Source organism: Nelumbo nucifera, chromosome 8, assembly GCF_055504915.1.
Source record: "Nelumbo nucifera cultivar China Antique chromosome 8, China Antique-T2T, whole genome shotgun sequence".
In the NCBI taxonomy this organism is placed as follows: domain Eukaryota; kingdom Viridiplantae; phylum Streptophyta; class Magnoliopsida; order Proteales; family Nelumbonaceae; genus Nelumbo; species Nelumbo nucifera.
In genome coordinates this window covers 52311952-52327619 of record NC_142656.1, presented here as the reverse complement: position 1 = coordinate 52327619, position 15668 = coordinate 52311952, and the positions used below count along the sequence as shown (strand labels likewise).

The 15668-nt window shown below is 35.9% G+C and overlaps 1 protein-coding gene across 1 annotated transcript; it reads left to right on the top strand.

Annotated features, from left to right (window-relative positions):
- The first annotated feature begins 2673 nt into the window (after nucleotides 1-2673).
- On the top strand, nucleotides 2674-15304 carry LOC104601575 (Mitochondrial substrate carrier family protein). The gene is made up of 6 exons (XM_010264955.3): nucleotides 2674-2833; nucleotides 2982-3107; nucleotides 3833-3927; nucleotides 5783-6116; nucleotides 14156-14393; nucleotides 14750-15304. Exons 1-6 carry the CDS (start codon nucleotides 2810-2812, stop codon nucleotides 14998-15000), a joined length of 1068 nt encoding a protein of 355 aa, XP_010263257.1. The 5' UTR covers nucleotides 2674-2809; the 3' UTR covers nucleotides 15001-15304.
- The last annotated feature ends 364 nt before the right edge of the window (nucleotides 15305-15668 follow it).

The following is a 15668-nucleotide window of genomic DNA, read 5'->3' as shown; positions in this document are numbered from 1 at the left end:
TAATAACAACATTGTTTTAGTTAAAAAAAGTTTCATAATCTCATTCATACTTTTAATAGCAGTATAGATATGGATATAGATTTGCTTCAAAACACAACTTTTGTAAAAGAATTCTAGTTGTTTCTTGCTTAGATAATATACAGGTCCAACTATGGTCCTTATCATCCCAATATAATATGGATTGACAAGCTCTCATCTTGTTGACCATTGACTTGAAGGGAAGATTATAGTTCTTCAATTGTCATATGTTTTTATATTTGAACATGTAACTATATATTTTATATGCTTAAAATCATCTTATACCATACATTTGCACCATTGTGTTATTTCAAGTAGGCTCTATAACTATTTGTATCATGTAGGTTTAAGGAGCCATTTGATAATTAACAGTAAAGCGGCTGAATCAAAATGTGCTTCATCTAGTGAACAAGCTCAATTTTTTAAACCCCTGGCTTAGAGATTGAACAATTTCCTCTATGAGCCAATGGGCCATCAATTAAAAAAATAAAAAACAAAAAAAAAATAAAAAAATAAAAAACAAAAAAATAAAAAACAAAAGACAAAAGACAAAAGACAAAAGACAAAAGACAAAAAACAAAAAACAGAAAAGTGATAACCACTAAATGGATCAAAGGTTCAACCGTTCATGAATGTTGTCAAATTGTTGATCAAAACAATAGTTTTTTGTAATATAGTGGGTTAGAAGTTGACCCAAATTAGGATTAGGATTCAGATTGGGTTAGTGGTCCAACCAACAGGATCAACAATGGGTTGAGAAACAATGAATAAGCTATTGAACAAGTTGTCACTTGCGAGATTCTTAATGGGCGAACTACACATGCTAGTTGATATACTATATATACTAGTAAACAAGTATGTGCATTTGCACGTGACAGTATCTCTAAGACAAAATTATTTACAATTCATGGGAAGTTTTTAACAATTATAAGTGGGCAGTTTCTTAACTGTTACAAGTTGGCAGTTTTTGGAGTAAGAATAAATGACATATATGTCCTCTTTATGCCCGTTGTATATTGCTTAGATAACGGGTAGGAAATGTCCAATGAAAATTCAAAAAAAAAGGGACATTCGCTCTTTTATGGGTAGTATAGATTATCAAAACAAAAAATAAAAAAAGTTAATCACTTTAACTCATAAAGATGAAATAAGTTTACATAAATATTTATAAATTTATTAATTATAAACTTTATATAACCATATATATTATTCACTATCCTTCTCATCATCCAAGCCTTAAAAATAGAATATTAAGTTATTCAGTTTTATACCAGAAAAGTTATTTAGTTTTGCCACTTTAGCTCCTATAAAATAACATGTACTGTTAGAGGGAGGCTAATAGATGTGCGGTGTTCATGGTTAATTTAGCTTGGGTTACTAGGAATTTCTATAGAGAATTTTCTATTCCTCCTAATGGGCTTGAAATTTTGATGATTATTGATGTTGTAGGTGTGATCATCCCTTGTTTGACTGATTTTTTCTTGAATTTTAAAAGAATAATAAAATGATTTTTGACTCTAGCCACCCTTGAACTTTGCAAAAAAATCATTTTGGACCCTAAAGAATTAAAATGACCATTTTTGTCCTCCAACTATGATGCAAGTGACAACTTTAAGGCCACTCGGAAAAGTACACTACACCACACTGCCACATTCTGAATTCTACTACAACTCCACACGGTTCAAAATGACACATACCCCCACCCTAAAACACCATACCTACCTGTGTATTGGCATCAATTCTGAATTAGCACCCACCCCAATTATAGTATGGGGCTAATAATTCTTTTGGTGTGATGAATAGTCATTCTTCCGTTTTTATTTATCTTTTTGAGAATATCATTAAAAAATAAAAAAAATATATAATTACAAGAACTAATTTTCTTTTAAAGTTAAAAAATTCTTCTTAACAAATAAAGCCTTAGGGTTTAATTTTTTAAAAAACTTCAAAGGTTGGAAGAACAAAAAGTCCAAAATACTATGATAGGGTTTTCTTAGTAGATAGGGTAATAAATATACTATGATATATATATATATATATATTTTTTTTTTCAGTAGATAGGGTACCGTTTTTCAAGTGTTCACGAATTTCATTGCAGGGCTCAGAAATCAGATCCACATTATCTATGTTCTGCAAAACTGTCAAACCTGCCATGTAGGTCCCACCAATTCCATCCAAAAATAATGCAGGTCCCATCAATCCTCACGTCCATCTCCCTCTCTGATTGCAAAAAATTTTGGCTGATTGGAGTTCGGATCTCCTACAAAGCCAATACGCTCAATACCGCTTAATAACAGTTCACACTAACACCAGAACCCAGCCCCCACCCCCAGCTCAATCGTTGGTCTGTGATTGGTTGTCACAGGAGAAAGCCAATAACCATGGCCACAGCCACAGGGGTTAAGCTTGTTCTCAGTCAACCGACGGTCCCACTCCTACCTTTTCTTGCAACCTTTTTCGGTTTTTCCACGGGGTTCCTGCTGCTAATCTTCTAGCCGTTATCCCGCTGTGACCTAATAGTCTTTCTACATCTGTCCCTTCGCTGCGACTCGAGTATTTTCGTTTCAGGTTATCCTTTTCCGTTTTATGATATCTAACTCAGGGATATTATAGTAATTTACGTTTATATTTTTTCTTTTCATTTATAATTCCTATTAATTCAATCGCATATTTTTTTCGTTTGAAAACCCCCTGAAACGGACGTCCCTCCCTCCCGAGCTCCTTCCTCTGTCTGTTTTTCCTCTGAAGCCTGAAAATTAAAGAAAAAGAAAAAAAATTTCAACATCCGACAATGATAAAAAAATCTTCGACGCAGGCACGTGAGATCCATGTCTTTGTAATTCATATAACATTTGAGCTTGACTTGAATCATTCTTCAGTTGGAGTTCTTGTTTTGATTTCTTTTTCACTGAATTTTTATTTGCTTTTTCTAACGATTAATGGCGTTCAAATCGGAACCGCAGAAGACGAGTTACTGCGTATTAGGAGATGTTTATGGAGTGATGATGGTTCCCAAGGAGGTCGAGCTCGAAAAAGAGGGCAGTTTCGAGCTGCGGTTTCAAGTTCCGGATGTTGGACAAGCCCTTAAAGTGAGTTCCTTTTTTTATGTTTTAAACAAATTTTCTTACTTTTTTATATGTATTATTGTTTCTTTTTTATGATTTCTGTTATGGTTGAAGTTGAGTAATCGAAGTAGGAGGGTGGTTGTGATTCTTAAAAACTTGACCTTTCGAGGATTTTCATTTTGTTTTATGATGATTTTGTCTAATATGTTCGAAAGTTTTTATTAGTTTATTTGGTTTTGAAACTCATTTTCATTTTTTTTTCAAATTATTTTTTGCCTTTTGATTTTAATATAGGCTGTATGCTTATATGCTCTATTGATTTTCTTCTTCTTTCTTGAGAAGTAATTTTTTTGGACATTTAAAAAGTTTTATTTCTTGTATCTTATATTTCTGATGTTACCTTATTTGATTTTTGTTTTGTTCAATATATTGCCATTTGTCTGTCATTTATTTACGAATCTTAGATTTTATTAAGCATGTTATTTCATGTTGATTTTGTTTTTTATTCTTGGTTATGATCTGACGGTGTGATTGATAAGGACTGAAGGTGGAAAATTTGATGATTCTGAGCAATTAGCGTTTGTTTACTGTGGGTCTTTGTATTGTAAAACGACCAATGGAACTGGAAGAACACGCTGCTTGGGGATGCTTAAGATTTCTGGCAATTCTTGGAATAATTTATTTTTTAAAAAGGAAAGAAAATATTATATTGTTCCCATGGTTCTTATGTAATCTTTTATGTGATGCAGAATTTCTTAAGGATTAGAGAAGTTGGGGAGTTTGTAAGTGGGGCTTTAGCGGGTGCCATGGCTAAAGCTGTTCTTGCTCCTCTAGAAACAATCAGGTGGCTTTACTGTCCTTCTTCTTCTTCTTTTCTGGTCCTTGTTTACCATAATCCAAGGGGGAAGATAGCACATGTTCTCACCTTCTTAATGTTGTTTCTTAATTTGGCTTAGTTTGTTAGATGAAATTGTAGGGAAGTATGTATACCAATGGAAAAACTTATTATATTGTCTATCCAATAACAGACAACACTTGGGAATATGGTGAGATATTTTATTTTTCAGTTATTTGATTTTTGAAATAGGAGCTTGAGAGCTTTAGGATTTTCTTTTTGATATGAGTGATTTTAGAAATGATTTTATTTTCTAAAGTTTCATGTGAACATAATGGGCTGTAAAGTTATTTCTTTTTTTGGAATATTTTTCGGAGTTCTAGTGTTTTTTAATGTCTTTCCATATGTAAATATATGATGTTAGAAACTTGCTGAAGTCAAGGGCTTAAGACCTATATAACATAGCTCCTCTATTTCATCCCCTTTTTGTTTTCTTGTTATATTTACATCTACTTTTATTCTATTGTAGTTTTGAGTTATTGCCCTGACTCTAGCTCTTGAATCCTCTAAAGTCCTATTTTCTTCCATTCTCCTAACACTAAATATTTTCTGTTTAAACTTCAATACCGTGAATCTCCTAATTCTGTACTATTAACTGTTTTTTTTTTTTGTGCTAATTGTGGTGGTTTAACCAAACTAGCTTGCTTTCTGATGAAGACAGAAAAAAATTACTAAAATTGGAAACCACAGTTTCTTTTCTTCACTTGGAAATTACATTTCCTGTGACTACTTGATTACTTTTTTCTTGGCCTCACTTTCCAATCCTCCATGCTGGTAAGAAAGCTGCTTTCCCTATGCTTCCAGTTGGCTTATTTGAGAAAAGAAGAATCATAGAATTTATGGGAATAAGTTGGCTTTTAGCACAGAAAATCCAGATCATTATTCCTAAAGTTATGAAGCAGCTCTTCTACTACTGTGTTCCTGTAGAGAGTGGAAGGGCTTTCTTTTTTGCTCACTTGTGCAGATTGGGATGCCATAACACATTGTCAGATTTCTTTTCTTTTTTCCTTTTTAATATTTTTATACAGCCTATTTCCTTGTTTTGGGATTGTGGAATAGGAAGTCTCATGTAATATTTTTTGGTCTTCATTTATCTCCCTTTCCAATACTTTATCCATATAAGCAAACATAAACATAAATGCTTACTGTCATAAGGTACCATTTAAGGGGTTTAATGTCTAAGTTTCTTCAAAACATTGTTCACTAAATTGTGTTCTCTAACAAATATTTGGATTGCTATATCTTCTGTAAAAACTAAAATGAACAGGGAAATTTTAGAATATTTTCTATTAACCCTGGAACTTAGCTGGATGGCCAAGCTTACTCAAAATGTCCACACTTTGATATGATTGTCTGAGTGGATGATCGACCCGATGGCTTCTTGGTTTTCTCTTCTGTAAATGGCTTGACAAAGCAGGGGAAGGGTGAGAAGGTGGAACTTGCCAAGATTGCAGGTTCACTGTTGTAGGCATTCCCTCTTCACCTCTTCCATTACTTTCTGCTGTTTTTCCTTCAATTTGTTGGTTGCCTGGTTGGTCTTTCCTTTGCACTTTTTCTCCTTTTCTCCTCAATGAATCCACTAGCCAACTATTAAAGAGTTAAGAAAAAGGCAGATCACATAAATATTAATCAAGCGGAATTCTTAAGATATACCAGGGATGTTTTCATATATTTCTCTAAGTCAAAACATGTAATCTGGAAGAATGTTCAATAGATTCCATGGTTGATTCTAGGTGTCTAAAATAATGGGAAATCTATCACACTGCAAAGAGTATTGAAGCCCTAATTATTGCCAAATTTGCAGGACGAGGATGGTGGTTGGTGTTGGATCAAGAAGTATTGCTGGTAGCTTCATTGAGGTCATTGAGAAGCAAGGTTGGCAAGGGTTGTGGGCAGGCAACACCATTAACATGCTCCGTATAATCCCAACTCAAGCAATTGAACTGGGCACATTTGAATGTGTCAAGCGAACCATGACATCAGTGCAAGAGAAATGTAAACAGAATGGAAACCAAAAATTGAAGATTGGGAATGTTAATTTGGATCTCTCATTCTCATGGATCTCCCCAGTTGCTATTGGTGGTGCAGCTGCAGGAATAACGAGCACACTTGTCTGCCATCCTCTTGAAGTGTTGAAGGTAATGGAATTTATGTTATAGTCATTGCTTGTATTATGAAAAAATAAAATTGTAGAATAAAAAGCAGCATTTCTGTTGTTTTTTGTTCTTTCTTGTAGACAATAAAAACAACATATGTATCATTGTTTGTGTTGATGACTATTTATTTGTTTCTTGTAATTTGTATCCATATATGGACACACACACATGAGTAAATTGTAGTTCTTCCCTAGGCAGCTTTCCCTGTTTCTGTCATGTGGAGGGTGATGTTACTGCTACAAACCATCCATCAGATCAGGGATCTTCTGAAAAGGCCATGTGTTTGTGTTCAATCCACCAGCCAATCACAATTCGTTGTTCCACTTTATGCAGACTCGGACTCCCAAAGTAATATTAGCAATCCAAGGCTTTTAGTTTTAAATAGAAGAACTACCTATAGTGCATTGCATTCTGATTTATGTTCGTGCTGGGGGCTTCCTTGAGGTGGTTAGAAAGGCTGGCGATGTACACTGCTTTCAGATTTTCTGTTTTCCCTTTGGTGCTTTCAGTTTTCTTGTTAAATATCTTGGTCTCTCTCTCTCCAGTTTCCATCTTATGGAATGAGAATTGTATTCTTATGTCCCTTTTGATCATTAATAAATTGTGGTATTGATCCTTGGGGAATGAAAAAATAGATTTTTGCATTGTTTAGAATTTTTCTCCAAATACTTGACTAGTAAACCTATGTGCACATCACACACCAGTAAGAGCTTTTGTAATTTCCAATAGAATGACAACAGATAGGTGGGGGGAGGTCTCCATAGCCTGATCTTTCTGTGGAGATGGTGGAATTTTAGAATGTTTGGATCAGAACTTGTTGCTTGGTTCTAGTTTCCTTATTATTGTCCAGTGTTGGTCCTATAACATTACTCTTTACTTAGATGTTAGATTTCTTCATGCAAAATGAGAACATTGAATTCTCAACTGCTGCCTGTATGGGTGATATGCTTGTTGGATTGAGTAAGATGTCTGGTCTTGTGTCCTTGTTTGATTACCATTACTTTCAGATCTTGTGCATCTTTTTTTTTTTTTTCTCTTAATTACCGTTTCTTCACTTCCACAAAAAATGTTGTCATTGGGTTCCCCTGACTCCTCTTGGCGTCACACTAGTTTCTGATGGGTAAATAAACATTTTATTAGATGTGCAAAAGAATATGGTATATACAATACCTTAGAAGTATTGGCCAACCTCTGTTGTTTCAAGCCCTTCCTTTTGTGACTTGACAGTTACTTTAAAACTAATTGTCCATCAGCTCCAGCTCCCAAAGATTAAAAAAAGGCTGAGATCTGTTAACCTCGTATTACCAATTCATCGACCATACAGTTTACTGATTTATGGACCCAGTTGCATTGGCTTATTCTTACCTCCCTAACCCTTGTATTTTTTTTCATAGCATTCTGATGTTGTCATGTGTGCTTGCCCATTGTTCCTTAGCCAACTTAGTAATACTTTGGGATTACCCATCTGCTATTAATTTATTGAAGTTCGGTGCTTTTTTCTAGTGTTAGTCCTTGATTACAGCTGTTACCATCTTTAATTGTTCCTCTTATGCTGGAAGGTCCCAGTTTATCCAAACTGCTATCATCAAAGTTTGGTTTACTCTGATTTTATGCTGGAGGGATCCAAAATGAAGAAGTGCAATTTGTAGTGCTAGAGGATTCTGCTAGCCATAGCTGACCTTTAGAAAGGTCCTCCAAAGCATATTGTCAAAGATTTTCAATGCTTTGACCTAATGTATCACCTTGACTGTAATACTTTCAATGCTTGCACTTCTAGACCCCCTTTTCCCATTAAAATGATAAGTAGCTTGCCCATTTGCAAGACAGAGGAAACAGATATGTGGGGAAATACTCCAGTTAGTTCTTCTCGGCTGCAAAGTCTCTTAAGTTTTGAACTTTGATACTAGAGTGAAAAATTTCCCAACAGAAAGCTCTAATAATCTCAGGTGGAACTGACCTTTGACACACGTCCTTCACAGGTAAAGCCAGCACTTGCATGCTTCTGGATATATGCAGTTCCAGGAAGCTCTAACAAAAATATGGCATTTTGGTTGCTCGAGATGGTTCACTTCCTTAACAGACAATATTTCCTTTTTTTTGTTTTACCAAAAAAAATATTTCCTTTCTTTTCTTTCCATGTATGCAGCATCATATAAAGACTTTGGCTGTTTAGTGGCATGAAACAGATTTGTGCTCCAACTAGAGAAAAGTTCCTTAGTTTTATAGATGAGAAAATTTCAAGTTCTAGTTTATTAGATGAAATACTTTTGTTGACACTTTTTGGTGCAATTTCTAAGCTGGACCCTAGTTAGAAGTTTGTTTTTAGTGATGCTTAAAAGTGCTATCACACTTTTGCTTCCCAGCATCCCGTTATTTTTAAACAATACATAGTGGTGAAGTCATGGGGCCATTACTTGGTGTGATGGTAAAATCTTGGGCTGGCAAGCATAAGAATGCAGGTTTGAATTTGATAGTGGCCACCTTGTGCCTAAAAAAGCCAAAAGTTAGGACCATGCCCAATCTACCCCTCCTAAGACCAGATACTTGGAATCAACATTGGGTAATGGCCTTTACGTAGAGGTAGAGACAAGATTTTTCTCTGCAGGGGAAATAAGTGTTATAGTATAGGAGGTGGAATGTTTTGAATGTCACTTTAGGCCTTTTGGAGACATTTGAAGAATTTATGCTAGAGGAAAAATACATGCTGGTATGAATGCAACCTTTATTTTCCTTGCCCCCCAAAAAGTGTGTATCCACATTGCCTTGGTGACTTACCAATCAGCCTGGTGAATAGCATATATAATATTGTGGCTAAGGTGATAGCTACTTGCCTAAAGTAAGACCTCCTCTCTCTTATATCACAAAACCATGGGTCTTTCTTCCATGAGAGGTAGATTATGGATCAGTAGTGAGTCTGTAATTAGAAAAACAAAGGAGAAAATGACAAGAAATAGCAAGGAGTGAAGAAAACAGGTAGGGAAGAAGAAACAACAAGAAATAAAGGAAACCCTTTATTTCCCTTCCTTTCTAACCTCTTGGAAAAGGTCCTGAGCTTACTCGTTATTATGTTGATAGTTGTGCTTTGTATAGATTGTTTGATCCCTCGACTTTCAGCTGGCCAAGGAAGAGAGGAAGATTACTTCGGAAGTGCACAAGAGCCGAAATGGTCTGGACGTTGTGGGAAGAAAGAAACAAGAAAATCTTTGAGGAGAAAAAAAAGAAGCAAAGAGGCTCTGATTGAAATCATAATGGTAAAGGTGACACATTAGGTGAAGACAACAAACCTGTTTCTTGACTTCACTTTTGATGACATTATCAGACGGTGGGGTACAATTGCTGCATCATCTTCAGCAAAGAAGAAACAAATGTTAAAATGGGATCCACCAGTGGGTGATTTTTTTTAAATTGAATTATGGTGGAAGCTGTCTTGGCAATCTGGGTGCTGCTGGAATGGGAGGAGTAATAAGAAACTGCAAAGGAAAATTGGTGTTTCTGTATTCTGGGTCTATAGGGCAAGGGGACTCCACCGGTGCAGAACTGAAGGCAGCTGTATTTGGGGTTCAAAAGGCATGGGAGATTTGGATTGGGAAGTTGGTGATGAAGGAGATTCAAAGGTGATCATAAGCTGGTTGAAATATAATGACAAAGTTCCATGGTATTTCAGGAATGAGGTTAAGAAATTTAAAAGATTTTCAAAAGACATGCAGGTGATGTTGCAGTGGGTCCCTAGATCAACTAACAGCTTAGCTGATCATTTTGCTAAGCAAGGGGTCAATAGAGGGAATTGTTTTTGGGCTCATTTGTAATTGTAAGAAATAGTGTCTTTTTGTCTTGAGATCATGGGGTAGTCGAGGCTACTCATATTATTGTAAATCTTACTTCTAATTAATAAAATATTTTCCTGTTGCTGATAAAAAAATGTGCCTTGTATAAGAGTTGGAGATTTGGGAGAAACAATGCTATTATTACTCGATGTTTTAAAATGCGGAGGCGTGATGCGAGGCATTAGGCGTGTTCAAAATGTAAGAGGCATAGGCTTCTTGAGCATATGAAAGGGGGATGAGGAAGAAGAGGAAAGGTGATTTCATTTTGTTTTTAGTGAAAGATGTCTTATATTAAGAAGAATGAAGATGCATAACACTAGTTGAAGAGGGGGTCATGTCAAAGTGGAGGCAAGCAAAACGAAGCAAGCGAGTTCTTTCCCTTCCCTTTCTTTTCCTTTACTTTCTTTTCTTTTTATTTATTTATTTATTCTTTCTTTGTACCTTTTTGTATGAGGTGTGCATGAGGCGTATGCCTCTAGTCTAGTGTGCCCCCTGCAAAAGGTATATGAGGCATACACCTAAGGGCATTTTGGGGGTGCCTCGCCTAGAGGCGTGCCTCCATGTGTATGCCTCCCACGTCTTTTAAAACACTGTACTTTCTTGCAATTTTTTGATGGCACTTTACTCTTTTGTGAGAAGATGGAGCTATAAACTTAAAAGTATAGATATCTTGCTTTGAGAGAATAGCAAATGCAAAAATGAACTTGGGTAAAAGTTGCACTATTGGTCTTAATATGGATGAATAGGGGTTTAAGAGTTACTCTTATTAGATAACTAGGGTTGTGTCACGGAAAACCCAAGAAAAACAGATAAGAATGGCACCCAAAATGAAAGGTAAAACAGAGATAAAGAGAAGCAAGCAAAGAGAACACCCGATTTACGTGGTTCGGATAATAGTCTACGTCCATGGGCGAAGGAGCAGAAATCACTCACAGAAAACCCTAAACCCCAAATACACCCAAAGTCTCACTCTTTTCTCACAAGATAATGACGAAGTATACAAGAGAGAAAACCCCTGAAATACTTAACTCTTCTTATTCGGTTTGGACCTATAAGCTGAATATGGATCGGTTCGGACCTAGCGGCCCAAGCCCTATGCTTCCACCACAAACCACTATGAAATTTTGCCTTTGGGTTTTCCCAAATTAATTCGGAGCGGATTCATGAAGTGGGTTGCCACAAAGAATTTAAGGCACAAACATAACAGGTTGTGTTGTCTCATATTGGCTAATTAGATAACTAGGGTAGCCTCTTGGGGGTAATCCAAGGGTCACTTCTTTTTGGGATCTGGTTGTTGAGAAGTTCACAACTTGGGAAATAATCAATCCTTTCTACTGGGGGAAGAATTACTCTTATTAAATCTGCCTTTTCTAATCTCCCTGTGTATTTCTTCTTTGCATTCAGAGTTTGGCAAATGGATTTGAAAAAGTAAGGAGAGATTTCTTTGGAAGCTAGGAGACCACCTTGTTTAATTGGGATATAGTTTATAACATGGTTTGCAATTTCGATATCAGTGGATATTTCACCATGTAGAGAAGGAGAAATTTCGAGAGGTTTCACTAATTTTGCTTAGATATTTGGAAAATCTAAAAAAACCAGGAATGTTTTCTAGAAACGTGGAATTAGTCAATAAACCTTGAAGGAAGCATTAGAAGAAGTATAATAGGACATATAAGGCTCAAAAAACCTTGTAAAGGTTTCCCTTCCTTTCCCTACCTTTTCCTTCAAACCAAACATAGCCTAAGAAATTTCAGTAGGCATCTTTCTCTTTTTGTCTCCCTTTTAATCTTTAAGCCATCTTCTCTTCATCAAATATGTCACTCGCCATTTTGACCTTTGTCTTTGTTAGTTACTATATGTTTTAATTAATTTGAGAGTACTTTTTTGTAGTTATATGTGTTTTTCTTCTACTTTTGAATTATTGTGACTTAGTAAGTGAATCATATCAAAATAATAGGCCTTTGGAAATGTTTTTTTTTAATATGATAATTTTATTGAAATATGGAAAGGCTTTTAATAATATTCTATTTTTTTGAAAAATAATATTCTAAATTTATCAATGAAATCTGAAATATTACCAACATATCGGCAAAATATAGCAGAGATATTAGGAAAAAAAGATTCCTCTTAACTTTCTGTATAGTTCCATCTAATGAAATTTCTGTTTAACTTACAAAAATATTAGCAAATAAAGATTCTCAAAAAATAACATATTGCCACCTTATTGCCGATATGCAAACCATGGCGTGTAAGAATAAAAGGGAAGTGGTTGTGGAGATTTCCCTTGGAGGTGGATATTTTGTGGCACAAGATAATTACAATTATTCATGGCTTAGCTAGCAATGGTGGCATGCTGGGTGTTGATTTCTGGAACTTCTTTCACTTCTTGGAAGTTTATCATGGAATTGCAACCTCAGTTCCTTTGGTGTATTATGTTTGATGTTGGTTGTGGTGTAAAGGTAAGATTTTGGGAAGATTCTTGGTGAGGTATGAACATGAAAGAGTGCTTCCTTTCTACCTATTGTATTTCCAATTTTAAAAATGAGCTGCCGTTTTAGCTTCTTACAGGGGAAGGGGTATAACTTGGAATTTTGGTCTTTGAAGAGCTCTTAGGGATGGCAAAGTTGACCAAACATCGTCTCTCCTTTCTTTGAATTCCTTTTCTCTTGATCCTTTTTATTTGGGCTGTTTCACCCTTGGGTGCTTTTTCTTGCTCATCTTTTTTTTTTTTCTTTCATATCTTTCTTCTTCTTGGTCGTTTTTCCCTTGAGATCTTTTTGTCCCTTGAATTCTTTGTTTGCGACCTGCTTCATGACCTGCCCCGAATCAAGTTGAAAAATCTGAAGGCAAAATTTCAGTGGTTTGTGGTGGAAGCATAGGGCAGTATGGACCTGATCCGTATTCAGGTTATAGGTCCAACCCAAATATGAAGAGTAATGTATTTTGGGGGTTTTCTCTTGTATGTATCTTTTGACTTGAGAGAGAAGTCTAGAGACTTGGGTGTACTTGACATTTAGGGTTTTTGTTAGAGAGTTTGTGCACAAGTCTATTTTTTACCATTGTTGATTGTACAGTGATTTTCTGCTCCTCCTTCGCCCACGGACGTAGACTACAAATCAAACCATGTAAATCTGTGTGCTGTGTTCTTTACTTCTTTTTATCTCTGTTTTCATTTCATTTTTGTGTGCCATTTGAATTTATACTTCTAGGTTTTGCGCAACAGATCTATTTGGTTGGGCCCTATTCCCTTGAAAAGGAGACAAAGTTTGTTGTTTTTAATTATTTTGACGTTACAGGAAAGGAGACCAAATTGTTGCTTTTCACAGCATATTACTTTTAGGTATTTTATATGCCAAGAGTGAAATTAACTATAAGGATCTAAAGCTAGATTTGAAATGCTTACCTTTCTCAGAATTCTTTGGTTCCCTTGAACTTTCTTGTTTCTTTTTGGGTATGGGTCATAGTAATGGTTTCATATTTTCTTGTGATGGCGGGATATGCCCCCGACCATTCTCTCTTTGTTTCTGCCTTGAATATCTAATGTTAATGGTACTATGCCCACAGGACTCCAAAATAAATCCAAGATAAATTCTAATCCAAAAATATAGTAATTTGCTACAACTTTTAAGTCCAAGAACTAGTATACACAGTAAATACAAATTGTACTCAACATAGTTATATTGTTTGTTGAATAATCAACCATTGACAAACTCTAAAACAAATAGGACTCCAACTAATAAATACGTAAATTAATGTCTATATCAGAAGATGCAGATGACCCTAAAAGTAGCCATTTTCCATAATCAACTTAGAACTATATATGTCGTTGATTCTTGTTGTGATTTGATTAGTTCCTTTCAAAAACATGCCATCTTGGTGGGACAAGTACAGATAACCTTTGTAGTCATACCAATCAAGCCAAATGTGCAAGTTTTGACCATCAAACTGAGGTCCAATAAGACACCCACCAGTGTAGGTCCTTTATATTCTGCATCAGTGCAGGCCTTTCAACTTTCATGCTGATTATCACTGCTCTCTTGTATTTCTTTCAGCTGCTTACTTTCATACTTAGTTGATTACCCATTGTTTCTGTAGGCCTTGATAGTTGTCGCTATGTATTAGAAAAATCATGGACTGGCATAGACAATTACACTGGAAAGTAAAGAAATGAAACTTAAAAATCTTTGTTTGTTACAGGATCGGTTGACTGTAAATCCTGAGGCATACCCCAATTTCTCCCTTGGCCTTAAAAATCTCTACAAGGAAGGTGGGATTGGAGCACTTTATTCTGGAATTGCACCTACGTTAATCGGCATGCTCCCATATAGCACTTGTTACTATTTCATGTATGATACAATGAAGAAATCTTATTGCGAGGCAAAGAAGAAAAAATCATTAAATCGTGCGGAGATGCTTATGGTTGGAGCTCTGTCTGGTAAGAACTTGATTTTAATTATCATTTATTACTTTAGATATTGCTCTGTTTTTCTCCTAGTGCAAGGAAAAGAAGCTGCTTCTGAATATTCACAGGAAATGCAAGACAGAGTATCCCTTTGGTAGTATTACATGTGCTGATTGGGCCTTCTGTAAATGGAATCTCCTCTTAGGAAGACCCAAATATCAATATATTAAATTAACATCCATGAAAATTATAAAAACCTATTTGGAAACAAAACCTTATATTATCAATCTTTGTCCTTTGCTGGTTTGTTCCATTAACAAATTAAATGATGTAAGGGGGTGCTTCTTTGTCCATCAAACAAAATTCATTTTGGCTTATGTCTGTTGTAGGGCTTACTGCAAGCACAATCAGTTTTCCATTGGAGGTGGCTAGGAAACGGTTAATGGTCGGAGCACTACAAGGGAAGTGCCCACCCGACATGGCAGCAGCACTGTCCGAAGTCATCCGTGAGGAAGGATTCCTGGGGCTTTACAGAGGGTGGGCTGCTAGCTGTTTGAAAGTCATGCCCAACTCTGGCATCACTTGGATGTTTTATGAAGCATGGAAGGATATATTGCTTGCTGAGAGGCATTACCTATAATGCCAAGGATCACCCCCCATAGATAACCACCATTATTATTGCAGGGCAAGGGCAGCCGAGGTCTATGCGCATAAATGTCTAACTGGATCTTGTCCTTCGCCTACATCCGGATTCTGAAATCTTGGAAACAGCCTTATTTGGATTGACTGGCCAATGTTTTTTGCAAGGCCAGCTTCCTTGGCTTGGTTGAGGGCAAAGGGGAAGAAGAAATCTTCGTTTATACCAACTTGGTTCTGTATCTTGCAAAGATGCTATTATTTCCAAGACATGCTTTGGTTAAAAATTTTCCTTTTTTTTTTGAATATTTTCTTGTCTCCATTGTTTCAATTAAGAGTTAGTTACTTCAACTATTTGCCAAATACTAAAAGTACCCATGGATATCAAAACCTACTTCACAAATCTACTGAAAGTGCCCTTGCATTAGTTGACCGTCAGAACCTGTGTGATCTGCTTAAATTTTCAAAAACCTGGTTTTGCCCTTGTTTTTTATTTTCATTTTCTTGTTTTGTCACTCACCCTTTTAAATACTTGGGTTAACTAAGCCGGTCCATAGCGGATAGTTAGGTCACAAGACAAAAGAAAGTAGTCAATGCAATTGTCACAAGCGGGTCCATACTTGGGTTAACTAAGCGGGTCCAGTTCGTATAAAATTCCACTGGGTCGGTGGG